The following is a 21,448-nucleotide window of genomic DNA, read 5'->3' on the forward strand; positions in this document are numbered from 1 at the left end:
TGATCATGAGATTGTAGCAATTCAGTCCCGTCTACGGGCTCCCTTTTGGTTCTAGTTCCCTTGCTGTTTCCGCCACATCTGCAGTTCCTTCCTCCACTGAAGCCTTGAAACCCTCAAAGTCATCCACGAGGGTTGGAATCCACTTCTTCCCCACTCCTGTTCATGTTGCTATTTTGGTCTGCCATGAATCACAAACATGCTTACTGGTATCTAAAATGGTAAATTCTTCCCAAAAAGCTTTCCATGGACTTTGCCAAGACCCATCAGAAGAATCACTATCTATGGCAGCTACAGCCTTACAAAATGAATTTCTTAAATAAGACTAGAAGGTCAAAATTACTCCTTCATCCATGGGCTGCGAATGGATGTTGTGTTATCAGGCATGAGAACAACATTCATCTTTTGGTACATATCCATCAGAGCTCCTGGGTGACCATTATCAATGAGCAGTGATATTGTGAAAGGAATCATTTTTTTTCTGAGAAGTGGGTCTGGACAGTGGGCTTAAGGTAATCAGCAAACCGGCCAGGCACGATGGCTCATGCCTGTAATCCCAGCACTTTGGGAGGCCAAGGAGGGTGGATCATGAAGTCAAGAGATTGAGACCATCCTGGCCAACACGGTGAAACCCCATCTCTACTAAAAATTAGCTGGGCATGGTGGCGCCCACCTGTAGTCCCAGCTACTCGGGAGGCTGAGGCAGGAGAATTGCTTGAACCTAGGAGTCGGAGGTTGCAGTGAGCTGAGACTGTGCCACTGCACTCCAGCCTGGCGACTGAGTGAGACTCTGTCTCAAAAAAAAGAAAAAAAAAAGATATTCAGTAAACCATGCTGTAAACAGATGCACTGATACCCAAGCTTTGTTGTTCCATTTCTAGGGCACATGCAGAGTAGATTTAGCATCATTCTTAAGGGCCCTAGGATGTTCAAAATGGTAAATGAGCTTTAACTTCAACTTAAATTCACCAGCTGCATTCGCCTCTCACAAGAGAGTCAGGCTGTCCTTTGAGGCTTTGAAGCCATGCATGGACTTCTCCTCTCTAGGTATGGCACCTTCTTCTAATAGAAGGCTGTTCTGTCTATGTTGAAAATCTGTTGTTGAGTGTAGACACCTTCAGCAATGAGTTCAGCTAGATCTTCCGGAGAACTTGCTGCAGCTTCTCCATCAGCACTTGCCGCTTCACCTTGCACCTTTATGTTACAGAGACGGCTTCTTTCCTTAAACCTCAAGCCAACCTCTGCTACCTTCAAACTTTTCTTCTGCAGCTTCCTCACTTCTTTCGGCCTTCATAGAACGGAAGAGAGCTAGGCCCTTGTTCTGGATTAGGCTTTTGGCTTAAGGGAATGTTGTGGCTGGATTGGTCTTCTAACCACTGAAACTGACTCCCTATGAGCAATGAGGCTGTTTTGCTTTCTTAGCATTCATGTGTTCATTGGAGTAGCATGTTCAATTTCCTTCAATAACTTTTCCTTTGCATTCATAACTTGGCAAATTATTTGGCATAAGAGGCCTAGCTTTTAGCCTTATTTGGCTTGTGACTTGTCTTCCTCACTAAAGCTTTTAGAGGCCATTATAGGGCTGTTAATTGGCTGAATTTCAACATTGCTGTGTCTCAGGGAATAGAGAGGCCCAAGAATTGGGAGAGAGATAGGAGAATGGCCCGACGGTGGGGCCATCAAAGACACACAACATTTATGGTTTATGTTTGCGGTCCTGTCTGGGTGCAGCTCATAGTGCCCCGAATAATTACAATAGTAACATCAAAGATACTGATCACAAACCACCATAACAGATATAATACTAATGAAAAAGTTTGAAATACTGCAAGAATTACCAAAATGTGACACAGCGACAGGAAGTGAGCAGGTGCTGTTGGAAAAACGGCACCCATAGACTGGCTCGGTATCATGTTGCCACAACCCTTCAATCAGTGAAAAAATGCAATATCTACAAAGTACCATAAACTGAAACGCGATGAGACGAGGTATGCCTGTACATGTGCCTTTACTTCTGCAACTGATGGGATGGAATTGCTGCAATCTTGTGATCAAACAGGAACAGATATAGAGTTGCTTCTTAATGGATAAGCAAAGACAGTGGTCTCTTGAGAAGGAATCTACTCCTGATGAAGATGTTGTGAATATTGTTGAAAGGACACAACAGAATATTTAGAATATTTCATAAACTTAGGTGATATATCAGCAGGAAATATTTAGGAACTCAAGCCTTCCTGTGCTCTGTACGTGGACTACGAGAGTCACTTCTCAGGGATAATCAGAAAAACGGAATTGGGGGTTGGAAATAGAAAAGAGAAGCAAAGCAGATGGCAGAGAAAGAGGCTTGGGTCCCCCAAAGCCTCGGGGAAAATCTCAGCAAGCAGAAAGCATGTAAAACTGCATTGCATGGAGGTCTGCACAGAGTGTGGCTGCAAGGGGTGTACACACAGGCTGATGGAGGCAGGGCCCGGGAGGCAGCAACTGACAACCCGAAGTAATAAAATCAGAAACATTTTGAATATTTTGAGAGAAGATGAGTCAGAAGAGCAACAATAACAACAAAAAAGCCTGTTAATATTCTCACTATCTGCATGCAACGAGGTAAGACAAATTTATGTGTTGCACTGGAATGCAAAAGGAGAGGTTTTAAAAAATATGGCATAAGAGATTGAAAATGGAAAATGAAAATAAGTGGTTCAGAACCTCTGTGGTGTCGAATTTCAGATACACAGAACGTCATCAGCATTTCCTCTCCTGTTTCTGTTTCATCTCCCATTTGGGCGTGCAGCAGGTTTTCTCAGCATCAAAAGTATCTGGGTCTGGTGCAGTGGCTGACACTTGTAATCCCAGCACTTTGGGAGGCTGAGGGGGGAGAATCACTCGAGCCTAGGAATTTGAAACCAGCTTGGGCAACATAGCAAGACCCCATCTGTACAAATAATACAAAAAAATTAGCTAGGCATGGTGGTGTGCACCTGTAGTCTGGGAGATTGAGGTTGCAGTGAGCTATGATTGCACCACCGCACTGCAGCCTGGGTGACAGAGCAAGACCCTGTCATGAAATATATAATTAATTAATAAAAAATTTTAAAAAAGTATCTGCCTTCAGTCCCCCAACTCTGTTTTCCAGAAGGTCTATGGATCCCCTGATTTGAGCCCCATGGTGATTTCTAGGAATTGGGTTCTCGCAGATGGAAAGGGATGACCAAGCTTGCTTCTTATCAAATGGGAGAGGCATATTCCCAGAATCTCAGGCCTGTTTTCTGGACCAAAGCCATCTTTTCTTGGGCGAAACTTCAATGTGTTCTCAAAGGCTGCGTTGCCTGAGCTCCGACACTTACATGATAGCATCTGGAAGGCAAGAGGCTGCTGGGTGTCACTCACTTCTGTGTTTTCCAACAACGACCAGGGGTGCCTCCTACATGCTACAGAGCCCCGTCACGCCAGCAGGGCACGGGTGCCTTATTGGCACAATGCATCATAATGACAAGGTGTTTGGATGATGTATCGCTTAAAAGATGAAGCCATCAGAGAATGAGTCCAAGATCAGATTGAATTTAATTACAGGATAAAAGAATCTCATCTGTCATTTTGGTGATGAATTAACTGAGAGAAGAAATGTGAGTCTCTCGGAAAAGGACGGAGAAAAGGAGGAAAATGTATTGACAGGGAGGACACACAGAGGAGAGGTCACTAATGCCCTCCCCTGAGCCTACTGAATCAGAAAGGTCCTGGGAACAGAGCTTGACACCTTCCAACAGTGACTCCCACCCTCAATTCCTTCCCATAGTGCACACCTCGCCTTACGAACATCTCATTACAGCCAGTAGCTGTTTCAAAGAGTGCCTGCTGAAGTCTCCAGGGCCATTTTTGCGGACCCTGCTAGTCACACCTTGTCCATGGTATGGGCTGTGGAGGGGCAGTGAGTCTCAGCTCGGGGACAAAGCTGCATCAGAATCTGCAGGAACGTGTTAGGTTTGAACATGTGCAGGTGCACGGGCAACTTCTATGAACACTCCCTCAACTATGGTCCTCAAAAGTGATTGTGATGTGTATAAAAGTATGTGGATGGCTGGGTGCACTGGCTTATACCTATAATCCCAGCACTTTGGGAGGCAGCGGTGGGCGGACCACTTGAGCCCAGGAGTTTGGGACCAGCCGGGGCAACACAGTGAGATCCCTATCTCTACTAAAGTTAAAAAAAAAAATAGTCTGGTATGGTGGTGTGTGACTGTAATCCCAGCTACTCAGGAGGCTAAGGCAGCAAGATTGCTTGAGCCCAGGAGTTCAAGGCCACAGTGAGCTCTGCTGGCACCATTGTGCTCCAGCCTGGGTGACAGAGTGAGATCCTGTCTCTAAACAAAATAAATCTTTTTAAAAAGTATATGTGGGCAGAGGGAGGAGTGAACTACACAAGAGGTTCAGGGGAATATTGAACTGCTCTGTATCTTGATTATGGTGTGATTACTTGATCATATGTGCTTGCTAAAACCTGCAAAATTACACATTATAAAGAGTAAATAGGCCGGGCGCAGTGGCTTACGCCTGTAATCCCAGAACTTTGGGAGGCCAAGGCAGGTGGATCACCTGAGGTCAGGAGTTGAAGACCAGCCTGGCTAACATGGTGAAACCCCATCTCTACTAAAAATATAAAAATTAACCAGGTGTGGTGGCAGGTGCCTGTAATCTCAGCTACTCGGGAGGCTGAGGCAGGAGAATCGCTTGAATGCAGGAGGCGGAGGTTGCAGTGAGCCAAGATCGCGCCACTGCACTCCAGCCTGGGTGACAGAGCGAGACTCCGTCCGAAAAAAAAAAACAAAAACAAAAACAAAAAAAAAGAAAGAGTAAATATTGCCTTAAAAATGAAAAACAAAAAAAACAAAAAAAACCCAAAAAAACCCCAAGAACCTCAATTATATAAAAACTAAGATAGTGTTATAAATTAAAAAAAAAAGTAAACTGGGACACTAGGCCTAAACAGGGCCCGTCCTGGGCAGACAGGGACATATGATCACCACCTATATGGCCTAACACATAGCCTTATCCAAAATAGATGCTCAGTCGGATGTGAGGGTGATCTGGCTGCAACATCTGTCACCCCATTGATTGCCAGGGTTGATTCAGCTAATCTGGCTGGCTAGGTGGGTGTCCCCTTTTTCCCTCACCCCTCCACGTGCATCCCTCCTGAAACTGCATGCTTGGTTGAAGAGGATGATCATCCCCAGTAGAGGAAGACCAGTCTTTGGTCAAGGGTATACGAGTATCTGCGCTCCCCTGCTAGAACCTCCAAACAAGCTCTCAAAATAGATGCTCAATAAATAGTTGTGGACTGAAAAAGAAAAGCACCTGTCAATGCTTGTTACCATGTGGAATCCTAGGCCCCATCTCCACTAGCTCGGGGGTTGGACTTTGGAAGAGGCAGTAACAATAAGTCACCAGAGGGTTCACTGCGTCAGTGGACCGCACCTGAGATGCTGAGTAGAAGCCCCAGCCCTTGATCCCAGCACTGGAGGATCTCCATACTCTGTCCCTTTTGGGCCGCCCTGAACCACCTGCTTCTGCCAACTGTGTGATTCTTTCCTGAAATGTGCCTCGTGATTCCAGCCTCTGCACCTGGGCTTTCACTTCCATTCCTCTCTGCTTCCTTTGAGTCTTTCCACTGTCTTTTGCTGTGGCCTGGAGAACACTGAAGAGTTCAAGGATATGAGGTGCTCTCCAGAATTCACCAGATGCAGAGCAGAGTACCCAAGACCAAAAGATATGGGACATTCGTTTGACAGTTGGCTTTGCCCTATCTGAATCTCCATGTTCTCATTAATTTAAAAAAAAAAAAAAAAAAAAAAGCAGGTGGTGCCAGGCAAGGTGGCTCACATCCATAATCCTAGCACTCTGGGAGGCCGAGGTGGGAGGATAGCTTGAGGTCAGGAGTTTGAGACCAGCTTGGGCAACATAGCGAGACCCATCTTTACAAAAAAATTGAAAAATTAGCTGGGCGTGGTGGTTCATACCAGTAGTCCCAGTTACTCTGGAAGCTGAAGCAGGAGGATCGCTTGAACCCAGGAGTTTGAGGCTGCAATGAGCTATGATTGCACCACTGTACTCCAGCCTGGGTGACAGAACAAGACCCTATCTCAAATAAAAAATAAAGTAGGGGGATGGGAGGAGGTTACTATTTACCAGACAGAGTAGTTGGAAGGATTAAACATGTCACCAGAAACAGATATGGGTCTTATTGTCAGCATTTTTGTTTTTAACGCAGCCCAGCCCTGGCCCGGAGTGTTCAGAGCTGTCCCTAGGCAGGGGCTGGAACACGCGGCTCTGGGGCCACGGTCCACTGTATGCCGCACTGTCAAACCCTGGGCTACGGGTTAGCTGCAGTGACCCGAGAGAGCAGATGCGGAGCCATCGGGGGAGTTTAGGGCTAAGAAAGATGCCACAGTGGGTCCCTGGGGTCAGCACTACCCCTAGCCCCCTCTTTCTTCCTGATAGCACCTTTGCCTTTCTGGAGAAATCAGAAGCTGTGGCTGGAGAAGGCTGACCAGCTGTCTGGAGAGGCACAAAAAGAAGGGCCTGGCAGAGAAGGGTGCTCTCCGTGTACGGCAGCCAAAGTGTCCTGGTTTCATTGTGGTTGCTCCAGCTTGGGGACCCACCCTAGGCTTGGTAGAACTGGGGGTCTGTGGTAGCTGGGATTACAGGTGCCCGCCACCACGCCTGGCTAATTTTCGTATTTTTAGTAGAGACGAGGTTTCACCATGTTGGCCAAGCTGGTCTCAAACTCCTGACCGGAAGTGATCCACCCGCCTTGGCCTCCCAAAGTGCTGGGATTACAGGAGTGAGCCAATGCACCTGGCCTTGACATTCTATTTTTAAATAAAACTCAGGCTTCCAAAAAGAAGCGGATGTTTGTCTAATTCTAATTAGTAACCAGCCAAAACTGAGGCGACAGACATTTCCGAGCAAGCAAGGCTCTCTGAGTGGCCGGGAACATCTTGTTGACAAACACATGCTGCAAGACAGGAAATTACCCTCCTCAGTGCCTATTTTATCTGTTTAATTGCTGTTTGATAATAAATTACAACATAGAGTCCATTAATTAAGCTAGCGATGTCCGTGAAGCACCAATTCCTTCTGCTGGGAGCCGCCTGGTTACAGGAGCTCTGATTCTGCCACTGTTTGCACCCATGGCATTTTGGGAAGCAGTTTAGAAGGATTCCAGTTGGGTGACAGGACTCCTTGCACAGAAGGAGTGGGTTTGGGAAGCGGGGGAGCTTTGATGAGTGAGTAGAGGGACAGCCTGGCAGCTGGAGAGCCACGCCAAGCGTTCTCTAATTCAGGACACATGGCTGAACAGAAAGCAACATCAGATTGACTTTTTAAAAAGCAGCTGACGGAAAGCAGCCGGGACCCACTTAACAAGTGTCCATCCCAGAGCCAGGGGGAACCATGAGCAGCCTAATCCGGTTTGCCGTTCTAAATCAACTCAATCTAATCAGCTCCATGGCAGGAGCTTTCACTTGGAAAAGTTCCGTACGCAGGTGGAGCTGGGAAAGATGAAACTCAGCCATTTCCTAACAAAGGTGCCACACTGTGCTGGGAGTGCCACTAAGCTCCCAGCGGGAAAGGAGACTTGATGTCTGCCTCCTGCCTGGGGAGGGCGTCAGAAGGTGGTCACCTTCAGAGTGAAGGCCCTCATTAAATTTTAACCACAGGCTCAAGCACAGGGGCTCACACCTGTAGCCTCAGCACTTTGGGAGGAGGAGGCGAGAGAATTGCTTGAGGTCAGGAGCTGCAGATCAGCCTGGGAAGCATAGGGAGACCTCTATTTCTACGAAAAACTTTTTAAAAAATTAGCTGGGTGGGGTGATGCATGCCTGTAATCACAGCTACTTGAGAGGCCAAGATGGGAGGATTTCTTGAGCCCAGGAGGTCAAGGCTGCAGTGAGTTATGATTGTGCCACTGGACTCCAGCTTGGGGGACAGAGCGAGACCTTGTCTCTAAAAAAAGAAAAGAAAAAGAAAAGAAAAAAAGTTCTGACCATGTTGTCCTGAAATTATGCCACCCAGGCATTCCTGCTGGTCTATCAGGGTCCCACTGGGCAGAAGCTTGAGGGAGGGGCTATAGAGGAATAAAGGCTCCAGACAGAAAGGTTAGGAAGGTCAAGTTCACAGCAATCTGCCCCAGACTATGTCTGGAGGTGTGGGCATCACAAGGGTGTTAAAGATGCTGGGGTACACAGATGGGTAGGGGACCACAGGGCCACAGAAGGCAGACACTGCCGCCTTAACATCCCAGCCCTCAGGTTCACCCAAGTGCTTCCTGAGTGGCTTGAAAAACCTTCCCCTGAGGCCGGGCGCAGTGGCTCATGCCTGTAATCCCAGCACTTTGGGAGGCCGAGGTGGGTGGATCACCTGAGGTCGGGAGTTTGAGACCAGCCTGACCAACATGGTGAAACACCATCTCTACTAAAAATACAAAAATTAGCTGGGTATGGTGGTGGGTGCCTGTAATCCCAACTACTCATAAGGCTGAGGCAGGAGAATCGCTTGAACCCAGGAGGCGGAGGTTGCAGTGACCCAAGATTGCGCCATTGCACTCCAGCCTGGGTGACAGAGTGAGACTCTGTCTGAAACAAAACAAAACAAACAAACAAACAAACAAAAAGCAAAAACAAAACCTTCCCCTGAAACACCCAAAGCAAAATGCAACTGCTTAGAGCCACATGGGGAAGCTATGGGATCAGACCATCTTTACTTTGTTCCACATTCACAGGACGAGTGGACGTCCTTGGAGCAGTTTTTGATTATGCCAGTATCTAACTTGGATAGCCTCTATTATGTCACCGTTAATAAGTGCGCCATTCAAATGTGACTTATTCAGAAGATTGAACAAAGAAGTCTGGGAGTTAAGTGCTCTTTTCACAGCTACTCTTGGAGTAATTGCCTAAAAGGATGATCCGGCACAGCCATGGGGCCCAGGAGTGGGACAGCCCTGGGCTCAGCCTCTGGGATCTTGCTGCCTGGGCCAGCGGCTGTGGGTATCCTAGGAAGGTGGTGTGGGGAGTGTGCTGGGCCCTGCCTCCCACCCTCTGTGTCCCCTTTCTTCAAGTCCTCTAGGCTCAGTACCACAAGTCGCTATATCCAACTCCTGGCCATCTCAGCCCGAGACTAGCTGGGGCTTTTCATTTGGTCTATTCCAAGACATAGCTTCTTAGATAGTCCCCTCTGGAACTGCTGTAGGCAGTCTGAACATATCACCTCTCTCACCCCCAGGTGAGCCTTCCAGTGGCTCCCTGACATCCTCTGGATCAAGTCCAGATTCTGCTGCCCACTGCAGTGTGCAGGCTGGAGTCTTGGTGCAGGTCTTCTTAGGTCTCTCACCATCTGCTCTCCACCTCTCTGATGCCTTCTCTCTCAGCACTCCCTTCCCTCTTGCATTCAAAGTTCCAACCAAACTGGGCTACCTCCCACCTCCCGGGCCCCAGCACCCTGGGTTACACTTACTCTACTGTAGATTTCCTGCCTCTTTTCTAGTCCCTCCCCTTCAAGGGTAAACACTTTGAGAGCAAAGACTGTATCATACCAGCTGCCTGTGTTACAGAGGTGCCTAGCATTTTAGAGTAGGTAATCAAGACATATTAGTTGAGTGAATGAATGAATGAAGATGTGCACTTATTTTTTTCTTTTTTTAAGAGACAAGGTCTCACTCTGTCACCCAGGAGTGCAGTGGCATGATCACGGCTCACTGCAGCCTTGAAGTCCTGGGTTCAAGTGATCCCCTCGCCTCAGCTTCCTGAGTCGTGTGCCACCACACCAAACTCATTTTATATATTTTTTGTAGAGGCCGGGGTCTTGTTATGTTACCCAGGCTGGTCTCAATCTCCTGGCCTCAAGCAGTCCTCCCGCCTCAGCCATCACAGCCACCTGCATTACATTCTGTAGCTCAGTGCTTTCCATGCGAACCCCCATTTCCCTACAGAGAACCTTCAGGGAGACGAGAAGGTCTAAGCTTCCCAGCCAATCTCCTGCTCCCCACGGGCACTTTTCGCCAATTGTAGATGGTGATGGTGCTCCATAAATAACTTGGATTTAAATGGATCACATTTGACTTTTTTTTTTTTTTCCTTGAGATGGAGTCTCGCTCTGTCGCTCAGGCTCAAGTGCGGTGTCGTGATCTCGGCTCCCTGAAACTCCACCTCCCAGGTTCAAGTGATTCTCCTGCCTCAGCCTCTCCAGTAGCTGGGATTACAGGCGCCCGCCACTATGCCTGGCTAATTTTTTTTTTTTTTTTTTTAGACAGAGTCTCACTCTGTCGTCCAGGCGCCTTCTTGGCTCACTGCAAGCTCCGCCTCCTGGGTTCATGCTATTCTCCTGCCTCAGCCTCCCAAGTAGCTGGGACTACAGGCGCCCACCACCACGCCCGGCTAATTTTTTGTATTTTTAGTAGAGACAGGGTTTCACCGTGTTAGCCAGGATGGTCTCGATCTCCTGATCTCGTGATCCGCCCACCTTGGCCTCCCAAAGTGCTGGGATTACAGGCCTGAGCCACCGCACCTGGCCAATAGAGACGGGGATTTGCCATGTTGGCCAGGCTGGTCTTGAACTCCTGACCTCAGGTGATCATTTGACTTTAAAATGCTTGGCTGTGTTTGGCCCAGGGCGGTAGCTCACGCCTGTAATCCTAGCACTTTGGGAGGCCGAGGCAGTGGATCACTTGAGGTCAGGAGTTCGAGACCAGTCTGGCCAACGTGGTAAAACCCCGTCTCTACTAAAAATACAAAAATTAGCTGGGGCAGGGTGGTGCAAGCCTGTAATCTCAGCTACTCAGGAGGCTGAGGCAGGAGAATCATTTGAACCTGGAAGGCAGAGGTTGTACTGAGCACTGCATTCCAGCTTGGGTGACAGAGAAAGACTTGGTCTAAAAAAATAAATAGATAAATAAATAGGATAAAATGCTTGGCTGTGCTGAAAGGCCTGGGTTGTAGGTTGCTTTGCTCACGGGCACTTGCCCCTCTGTGCCTCAGTTTCCTTATGCTGCCTGCCTACTTCCCAGAGTTGCTGCAAAGATTGAAGGGCTCAGGATTTGAACAGTGACCTGTCTGGCATTGCTCACCCACCTTAGGAGGAAGGGTGAGTATCCGGACAATGAGAACTACCTGCAGTGATGTGGCAGAGGGTACACAGCTGACCTCAGAGGAATGCAAAACCACTACACACAGAGAAAAACCTGTGAGCCTTGGCTGGGCACGGTGGCTCACGCCTGTAATCCCAGCACTTTAGGAGGCCGAGGCGGGTGGATCACAAGGTCAGGAGATCGAGACCATCCTGGTTAACACGGTGAAACCCCATCTCTACTAAAAATACAAAAAAAATTAGCCAGGCGCGGTGGTGGGTGCCTGTTAGTCCCAGCTACTCGGGAGGCTGAGGCAGGAGAATGGCGTGAACCCGGGAGGCAGAGCTTGCAGTGAGCCGAGATAGCGCCACTGCAGTCCGGCCTGGGTGAAAGAGTGAGACTCCGTCTCAAAAAAAAAAAAAAAAAGAAAAGAAAAGAAAAACCTGTGAGCCTTGATATGGGCACGTGTGGGGATGAGTGTAATTGATGAAGGCAACTTTGCACATGAGTGTGGGCATTCACAGAACAAGAGAGATGAAAGGTGTTTCCAGGGTAGCTCTTCAAGTGCCTTCCGCTTACAGACCAACAAACTGAGCCCTGGAGAAAGGATCTGTGAGCCTGACTTACAACCCACCTTCAGTGTTCCTCTGAAACTGAAATATAAATGTTTTCCTAGTTGGTGGCTTGCCTTTTTCTACTACTGGTTGATGTAATGTTTTAGATTTTGATGAATGTCAAGACTAGTGACATTTTTGGATGTGTTTTCTCCCAACCTTAGAGAATTTCTGCTAAGCTTTTTGTGTACACACACACACACATGCACGCACACCTGTGCACGCACACCACTGGCTAGCACAAAGCCATCAAAGGAAATTCATTTATCAAGACTCTGTTTTTACTTGTTGGTTAATTGCTTTGCTCTTTTCAGGTTATCACATGTGTTCTCTGAAAAGCTCCTGCATTTTAGAGTATGTGATCAAGACATACTAGTTGAGTGAATGAATGAATGAATGAATGAATGAATAAATGAAGCCGTATGTTTGATTTTTTTTTTTAAAGACATTCTACAAATGTTCTCCTCCTTCCCATCAGTTGTTTGCTCTTGAACCAGCACTTACGGTCCAGCTTGTACTTACAACCAAACTAATGATGCTCCTTCAGGATGGATGTGTCAATCAGATTCTAGTGAAGAAATTTACTTATTGTTTCTCTGAAGTCGTAAGCAGGTGGATTTGGTTATAATGACAGCACATGCACATATGGTATATACTTGCATGTTACCAAATGACTCTGTGACTTATCCACCTTTGAAATATGCACATTGTGACTTACTCACCTATGAAACCTGCACATGGATCCTGTTAATATCCGCACTGGTGCGGCCAGTCGCAGTGGCTCACGCCTGTAATGCCAGCACTTTGGGAGACCGAGGTGGGCAGATCCCTTGAGGCCAGGAGTATGAGACCAGCCTGGCCAAATGGTGAAACCCCGTCTCTACTAAAAATACAAAAATTAGCCGGGCACGGTGGCATGTGCCTGTAATCCCAGCTACTTGGGAGGCTGAGGCAGGAGAATTGCATGAGCCTGGGAGGCGGAGGTTGCAGCGAGCCAAGATCACACCACTGCACTCCAGCCTGGAGGACAGAGTGAGACTCCACCTCAAAAAAAAAAAAAAAAAAAATCTGCACGATGCAACAACCACTTATGATTTTTTTCCCTAGCTTCTTTACAGAAATAGCCAGAAAGATTCCTACCTTCTTCTTAAAATCTCAGAATAAATAACTACCAAGGTAGATAGCAACATAGTTTATCCAGAAGGCCTTCAAGGCCCCTGTGGGCCGGAGATGGTGATATTACTTCCTTCCTGGTCAGAGACGAGCTCCTACCTGTGGTCCCCAGCCATGGCACGGATACAATATTGCTGTGTGGTTCTCCAGCGGCCCCTGGTCCAAGCAGACGTCTTTTGCCTTGTTGTTGCGAAGCTGCAAGAATAGACAAAACACGACCCATCAGAGCTCAGCTAGTGGAGGTGTGGATGCCAAGTCACTGTTCTACCATGCCTTGGTTCCAACTTCATGATGGGAAGACAACACGAGCCTCTAAGTGAGGACCAGGGCTCAAATCTTTGCGGTGATCACCTTAGCAAGAAAGATGAAGTCTTAAGGTGGATGGCATGGATGCTAGGTCTCTGACTGTGTCCTGGGCAGCTTGCCCCCCACCCTCACAGCACCTCCATTCCTAACATGAAAGGCAATCTCAGGGAACTTCTGCATATAGGAGCACTGGTTACCCAGATCTTAGGCTTCTAAATGGCTTTGAAGCTTCTAAGTGGCTTCTAAGCTTCTCAGTGGCTTCTAAGGCTTCCAAGTGGCTTGTAAAATCTGGTTATCCAGATGGTTAGGCTTGTAAGTGGGCCTCAGCACCAACATTGGTTTTAATAAACTGGGTAATCAAAGGTTAGCTTCTCAGGTCATTACTTGCATAAAGGCATGAAGAACCTAAAAGCAAATTAGGCTGGGCGCGGTGGCTCACGCCTGTAATCCCAGCACTTTGGGAGGCTGAGGCAGGAGGATCGCTTGATCCCAGGAGTTCAAGACCAACATGGGCAACATAGCGAGGCCCCATCTCTACAAAAACATTAAAACAAATTAACCAGGCATGGTGGCACACACTTGTAGTCCCAGCTACTCAAGAGGCTGAGACCGGAGGATTGCTTGAGCCCAGGAGTTCCAGGCTGCAGTGAGCTATGATTGCACCACTTCACTCCAGCCTGGGCGACAGAGCAAGACCTATTTCTAAAAAAAAGAAAAAAAAAAAAACCTAAAAGTTTACTATCATAAAATGCTCTAGCAGTATCTATTTATATATTCAAAAACATTTACTGATACCTATGCTGTGCTGAGCACCATTGTAGGTGTTTGGTGTTTGGAACGCACCCACAGAGGAAATAGACAAAAGTCCCCAAAGCAACACGCGTGAAACTAGGCATGGGTCTTTGGGAGCATGTGAGAGCTGATCTAATCTGGATCTCCGGGTGCACTGTGATCTATATGGGTATCCATCCCACCACCACCCTAGGGTCTCAATGGGTGGGAAAAAGGTATTGTTGCTGGTCCTCTCCATCTATATTCATTCCCCTCCAGATTATATTCTCCATGGAAACAAAGAGAGGAAAAGGCATTCTGTTCTTTTTCTTTTCTTTTCTTTTTTTGAGACAGAGTTCCGCTCTTGTTGCCCAGGCTGAAATGCAATGGCGCGACCTTGACTCACTGCAACCTCCACCTCCTGGGTTCAAGTGATACTCCTGCTTCAGCCTCCCCAGTAGCTGGGATTACTAATTTTTTTTTTACAGAGATGGGTACCACTTGGCCAGGCTGATTTGAATCTGACCTGACGATCCACTCCTTGGCCTTTTTGAGACTGAGTCTTGCTCTGTCGCCCAGGCTGGAGTGCAGTGGCATGATCTTGGCTCATTGCAAGCTCCGCCTCTTGGGTTCATGCCATTCTCCTGCCTCAGCCTCCCGAGTAGCTGGGATTACAGGCACCCGCCACCACGCCCGGCTAATTTTTTTGTATTTTTAGTAGAGATGGGGTTTCACCCTGTTAAGCCAGGATGGTCTCGATCTCCTGATCTGCCCACCTCAGCCTCCCAAAGTGCTGGGATTACAGAGCAGATTTTTGAATCCTTTTTTTTTTTCTTTGAGTGTCAGGGTCTTGCTCTGTACTCCAGGCTGGAGTGTAGGGGTGCGATCATAGCTCACTGCAGCCTCCATCTCCTGGCCTCAAGCAATTCTCCCACCTCAGCCTCCCAAAGTGCTGGGATTACAGGTGTGAACCACTGTGCCTGGCCAAGAGCTCTTTACATATTAAAGACATGAATGTTTTAACAGAATATTTACTTTTCGTCATGATTTGAGACTTTCCAGGCTTTTAAACTTTGTTCTAATGTTTCTGCAATCAAATCTATCATTCAGTAATTTAATAAATATTTACTGAAGGCCTGGTAAGTGCCTGGCACTGTGCTAAATTTAATGAGCAAGAGATAAATAACATAGTCCCTGCCCTAAAGTAGTCCACGGTCTACTGCAATGTCTGAAATATGCTAGGGCCAACAAGGAGAGCTTCTTTTTTATTTTTTATTTTTGAGACGGAGTCTTGCTCTGTCACCAGGCTGGAGTGCAGTGGTGCAATCTCGGCTCACTGCAACCTCCGCCTCCTGGGTTCAAGTGATTCTCATGCCTCAGCCTCCCCAGTAGCTGGGATTACAGGCACGCGCCACCACACCCAGCTAATTTTTGTATTTTGAGTAGAGACAGGGTTTCACCATATTGGCCAGGATGGTCTCGATCTCCTGACCTCGTGATCCATCTGCCTCGGCCTCCCAAAGTGCTGGGATTAGAGGCGTGAACCTCTGCAACCGGCCAAGGAGAACTTCTTTACCCCTTCCGAGGATTCAGAGATAACTGGTAAGAGAGAGTGACTCCTGCCCTAAGCGTTAAAAGCATATGTGGGCTGGGTGCAGTGGCTCATGCCTGTAATCCCAGTGCTTTGGGAGGCTGAGGCTGGAAGATCACTTAAGGTCAGGAGTTTGAGACAAGCCTGGGCAACATAGTGAGACCCCAACTTCACAAAAGATAAACAAAATTAGCTAGGCATGGTGGCATGTGCTTGTAGTCCTAGCTACTCAGGAGTCTGAGGTGGGAGGGTGGCTTCAGCCTAGGAGTTTAAGGCTACAGTGAGCTGAGATTGTGCCACTGGATTCCATCTTGGGTGACAGAGCAAGGCTGTGTCTCAAAAAAAAAAAAAAAAAGTTGTCTAGAGCCAACAGCAGTGCCTCACACCTGTAGTATCAGCTACTAGGGAGGCTGAGGTGGGAGGATTGCTTGAGTAGAGGAGTTTTTGGCTATAGTATGTCATGATCATGCTACTGTACTCCAGCCTAGGCAACAGAGCAAGACCCTATCTCTTAAAAAAAAAAAAAAGGAAGACCTATCTAAAAAATGGTTTTTGATTAATTTGGTTTCTTTCATTTAACACTATAGTCCATCTGAAATATATATATCTGTAAATGGTGATATTCAGCAGGTAGAGAAGGAGTAATAGAACCAGATGCCTTAAAATGTTAACATTGATTATATCTGGGAATTGGGATTTGGAGTAAGTTTAGTTTTCATCTTTATATTTCCGATAGAATGTATGTATTGATTTTATTATTTTAAAAAGAAAGTTTGTAAAAACAAAAGGCCTCTCTCTTCCAAATAATCAGACTATGATCACAATGCCACCCCTACTGTATGGCTCAAAGGACATCATCTATACTGTGGTTGATGTCAAAGGCAGCTCCTGGAGTTGTGCACTGTGCAGTTCACAGACTGTGGAGCTGTACACAGCAGGTCTGGCAGCCTTCTAGCCTAGGTGGTTTATGCCTATAGCCCCAGACACTCGGGAGGCGGAAGTGGGAGAATCACTTGAGCCCAGGACTTCAAGGCCAGCCTGGCAACATAGTGAGACCTCTATAAAAACAAAAACAAAAACAAAAACACAAAATTAGCCAGATGTGGTGATGAGTACCTGTAGTCTCAGCTACTTGGAAGGCTGAGGTGGGAGAATAGCTTGAGTCCAGGGATTCAAGGCTACAGTGAGCCAAGATTGTGCCACTGCACTCCAGCCTGGGGGACACAGGCTGGTCATCATTTTTATTATTTCCTTTTGAGTAACTATTTTTCTTCTAATGATGAAAGTATCACCTAACATTAGCGAAAGTTGGAGAAGTGTGACAAAGTACCCACCCGCAAAACTGCCCAAAGTCCTACTTACTCCCCAAGGTAATTTTAAGTATCTTCTCCATTTCCCAATGCTATTATCACACTTGCTTCCAATCTAAAATAGCAGCAAATTCAGTTTTATCATCCTGAGTTTTTTCCTCTTAAGCATTGTGGTATCAATATTTTTCTCATGTCATTAAACTTTTGTACGCACCATTTGTAATGGTTATAAAATATCTCCAACCATGAATGCATTATATTCAACTAATCTCCAAGTTAAATTAAAAAAAAATTTCCTCAAAAATAACATGTCTGAGCTGAACAATTTTACTCTCAAATCTTTGTCCTTATTTCAGATTATTTGCTTGGGATATGAGTGGAGAAGAAACTATACTGTCATTATTAAGCTTTTTAATACATGTGGCTCAAATTGCTTTTTAAAAGGATCATTTCAATTTGCACTCTCACAGAAGATATGATTTTTTTCATATTACTAAGGCCTTGCCTGTAAAGTATCAACACATATTTCAAAAAATGAATCTTTGTTCGTTTGCAGAGAGGAAAAAGAAAAAAAAAACACCTCTGTGTATTTAATTTTTTATTTTCTTTGACTATGAAATAAATTTAAAATTGTCATGTGTTTTTCATCCATGTGTATTTTTTCTTGTGTAACTGACCCTGTACTTTGTTTATTTTTCCTTGGGGATGTTTTATTTTGTTGTTTAAATCAAATTTTAAAAATCATGCCTGTAATCCCAGCACTTTGGGAGGCTGAGGCGAGTGGATCACTTGAGGTCAGGAGTTCATGACCAGCCTGGCCAACATGGCAAAACCTCGTTTCTACAAAAACACAAAAATTAGCTGGGCATGGTGGCATATGCCTGTAATCCCAGCTACTCGGAAGGCTGAGGCAGGAGAATTGCTAAAACCCAGGAGACAGAGGTTGCAGTGAGCCAAGATTGCACCTCTGCACCCTAGCCTGGGTGACTGTCTCAAAAAAAAATTAACTTAACTTGCGCAGCTTATTATATATTAATGGTATTTGTTCATCTATAGCATTTGTGATATATGTATTTCCAGTTTGGTGTATTATTTATCTACTCAGTTGATGTACAGATTATTTTAATATTTATGAGCTTGGATCCATGACACATTTCCTTTGCATTTCTTGCGTGGATTTCATTCTTAGAAAGCCCTTCCTCATTCAGAGATCAGATTAATCACTATTTCCGCATGGTTCTTTTATTATTTCTTTCATGTAATGCTACAGTTCATCTGAAATCTACTTTGGTACATGGTGAGCTGTAAGAATCTAAATTGATTTATTTTCCAAAAAGCTAAGCAACTGACCCAATTGTCTTATTGTCTTAGGAATAATCCATTCACTGCCCATTGTTTGATTCTTCCTTTATATTTAATCTCACTTTGATAATTTTTAAAAATTCATGCTTTTATTTTGGAAAAGAAAAGGCAAGGCAGTTCAGATCTATTAATAACTACTGTTGTGTGCCAGGTACCTTTTTTTTTTTTTTTTTTGAGACAGTCTCACTTTATCACCCAGCTGGAGTGTAGTGGCGCGATCTCAGCTTACTGCAACTTCTGCCTATCGGGTTCAAGCGATTCTCCTGCCTCAGCCCTGAGTAGTTGGGATTACCTGTGCCGGCCACCACACTCAGCTAGTTTTTTTATATGTATATACTTTTAGTAGAGACAGGACTTCCCCATGTTGGCCAGGCTGGTCTTGAACTCCTGACTTCAAGTGATCCACCCGTCTTGGCCTCCCAAAGTGCTGGGATTACAGGTGTGAGCCATGGCGCTTGGCCATGCCAGGTACTGCTCTAAGAACTCTAGTAATCACAGCTCATTTTATCCCCCCAGGAACCCTGTAGAGGAGATACTCTCCTTCCTCCCATTTTATAGATGAGGGAATGGCTGCCAAGATGACCCACACAGCTGGTAACAGCCTACTAGGATTTGAACCCAGCAGGCTGGCTCCAGTCTTCATGTATCCCTAAACGCCCTAGAGACTGCCCTTGCAAGACGTGAGCATCCCATTCCAAATTCCAGCTCAGGAGGGTCACCACTCTACACCCTGATGACTTAACCTGTGGTTGATTTACTTTCCATAAAAGGCAGCAGGCAAAGAATAGGAAAATCCACAGTTGTAGAAAAATGTAAATACTCTAAGTCAAAGGGATTCTTCTTAGCTTTAACCTGGTAGTCACAGGGAGTCCCAGGAAAGAAAACCAGATTGCGGAGCTAATAGGGTGTCTCAGCCAAACTGAGAGCACCCGGCTCCCTGCTCCTTGGCCTGACTGTGTGTCACCGATTCCGTCTCAAACAGGCATCGCAAGGGAGAACGAGGTGGATGCATGAGTGCTTCTATACGAAGATGTTCTCAGCAATGGTACTTGTGATATTTTAAAATTGGAAACGACACCAGTGTCTATGTTCTCAAGCAAAGCCCAGCTTACACAAAAAGTGGAACCATTTGCGGCCATTAATTACTGACAAAAAATATATCATGATACACTTACATATCCTCCATATTATTGAGTAAAATTTCAAATTCTTAGGCATTGTGAACGGAATGGTTTTAGTAAAAAAAATACATGGGTATATACACACGCACACACATGCACACACACACACACACTCACAGTGCAGAGGCCCATATATCAAAGTGTACACGTTATCTCTGGTATCCAGATCCCCATGCCCAATCTTGGCTTCATGACTTATACGCTCTGTGTAAGTTAGATAATTTCTCTAAGTTGCAGTTTTCTTATCAAGAAAACAGAAATAACGCGAATCTCTCATAAGGTGAAGGTGAAATTAATTTGTAGGCAAAAAGCAATTAGAATAGTGTGCAGTACTTCAAAAGCACTCAAATATTCATCTCTACTATTATTATTTTCAAAATGTTCTCAAATGCATATTGATGGTATTTGTAATAAGAGAAAAATTGCTTTGCTTTCAGGTTTAGAAAGGTGATATGATCACACCATAGACAATCTGAAAACATTTCCTCCTTTCTTTGATGGTAAGTGATTCCAGCCCACAGCACAGAGCAATGGAGGACTCCAACCCTCCTGCCTCTCTTTACATCCAAACTTCCTGCTCAGTATCTCCACTTACAGGTCCCAGAGGACCTCAAAGTCAACATTTCCCAAACAGAATTCATTATCTGCTACGTATCTCAGGCAAAAAAGACACAGTCTTTTATCCATAGTCCATTGTAACATTCATCACTTTTGTTACCTACCCCAACCCTCCAGCTAGAGAGAATCTTGCTGTGAGGGCCAGCACCTCCAAAACCACTCATTGAATGAATGAGCAACTCTATTTCTCCCCAGCAAAGCAACCCACAGCATACTGAACAGCATTCCAAGCCAAAAGCATGCACAGTCTGAATTACCTCCCCATAAGCAACGGTATTATTGTATCTTCTCATTTCTGGGTAAACATGGTCCAGGTACCACTGGAAATTCTTACACTTTAAACTTTTCCTTAATGCTCTTCTTTCGGAGACATCACCGATGTCAATTCCCGGATTCTGAAAGGAGAGAGAAGCCAAGGGGTGTTAGTGACTGTGGAGCTCTGGCCAGAGTGGGGCACAGGTGGAGTCACTTTCAGGGAAACCTTCACATAGACGATCTTAAGCCTGGGCTGGGCATGGTGGCTCACACCTGTAATCCCAGCACTTTGGGAGGCAGAGGTGGGTGAATCACGAGGTCAGGAGTTCGAGACCAGCCTGGCCAACACGGTGAAACCCCCGTCTCTACTAAAAATACAAAAAATTAGCTGGGCATGGTGGTGGGCACCTGTAATCTCAGCTACTCAGAAGGCTGGGGCACGAGAATCACTTAAACCCAGGAGGTGGAGGTTGCAGTGAGCCGAGATCACGCCACTGCACTCCAGCCCGGGCGACAGTGAGAGGCTCCGTCTCGAAAAAATATATATATATATTAAGCCTCGTATGCTTATTCAGAAGGGTGTTTGTTTTTGTTTTTGTTTTTTGAGTCAGAGTCTCAGTCTATCACCCAGGCTGGAATGCAGTGGCACGATCTCATCTCACTGCAAACTTGGCCTCCCGGGTTCAAGCGATTCTCCTGCCTCAGCCTCCCCAGTAGCTGGGATCCCAGGCTTGCATCACCATGCCTGGATAATTTTTATATTTAGAGATGGGGTTTCATCATGTTGGTCAGGCTGGTCTCGAACTCCTGACCTCAAGTGATCAGCCAGCCTCGGCCTCCCAGAGAGCTGGGATTACAGGTGTGAGCCACCGCACCCGGCCAGAAGGGTGGTTTAAGGAGACCTATTTGATTCATCCAGACCCAGGCCAGGGAATCCTCCTTCCTGAGCAAAATCAGGAACCTGCAGCAATAAAGGTCCCAGACAAGTCAACCATCCTTATCATTGCTGTGCAAATGGATTTCTGGGACACGCTGATGTTGACGACCTACATTCTCAGTTTCTTCTCTTCCGCATTTCCTTAGTGACTATCAGAGACAATTATTAGAGGAATTATTTGATTAGGACAAGAAAATAAATGCCTACAACCACCTACTGTCTT

The 21,448-nt window shown here is 46.0% G+C and overlaps 1 protein-coding gene across 2 annotated transcripts in view; it reads right to left on the bottom strand.

The window, feature by feature from the left end:
- The window catches only part of GALNT17 (polypeptide N-acetylgalactosaminyltransferase 17), a 589,297-nt gene that overhangs the window by 22,612 nt on the left and 545,237 nt on the right, over positions 1-21,448 (bottom strand). For both annotated transcript variants that reach the window (XM_032757582.2, XM_058444434.1), the window contains exons 8-9: positions 20,291-20,428; positions 12,994-13,089 (exon numbers count right to left, since the gene is read on the bottom strand). In XM_032757582.2, the coding sequence (XP_032613473.1) occupies positions 12,994-13,089; positions 20,291-20,428 (234 nt within the window). The remainder of the gene's footprint in view (positions 1-12,993; positions 13,090-20,290; positions 20,429-21,448) is intronic.

Source organism: Hylobates moloch, unplaced genomic scaffold (genome assembly GCF_009828535.3).
Source record: "Hylobates moloch isolate HMO894 unplaced genomic scaffold, HMol_V3 SCAFFOLD_1, whole genome shotgun sequence".
Classification (NCBI taxonomy): domain Eukaryota; kingdom Metazoa; phylum Chordata; class Mammalia; order Primates; family Hylobatidae; genus Hylobates; species Hylobates moloch.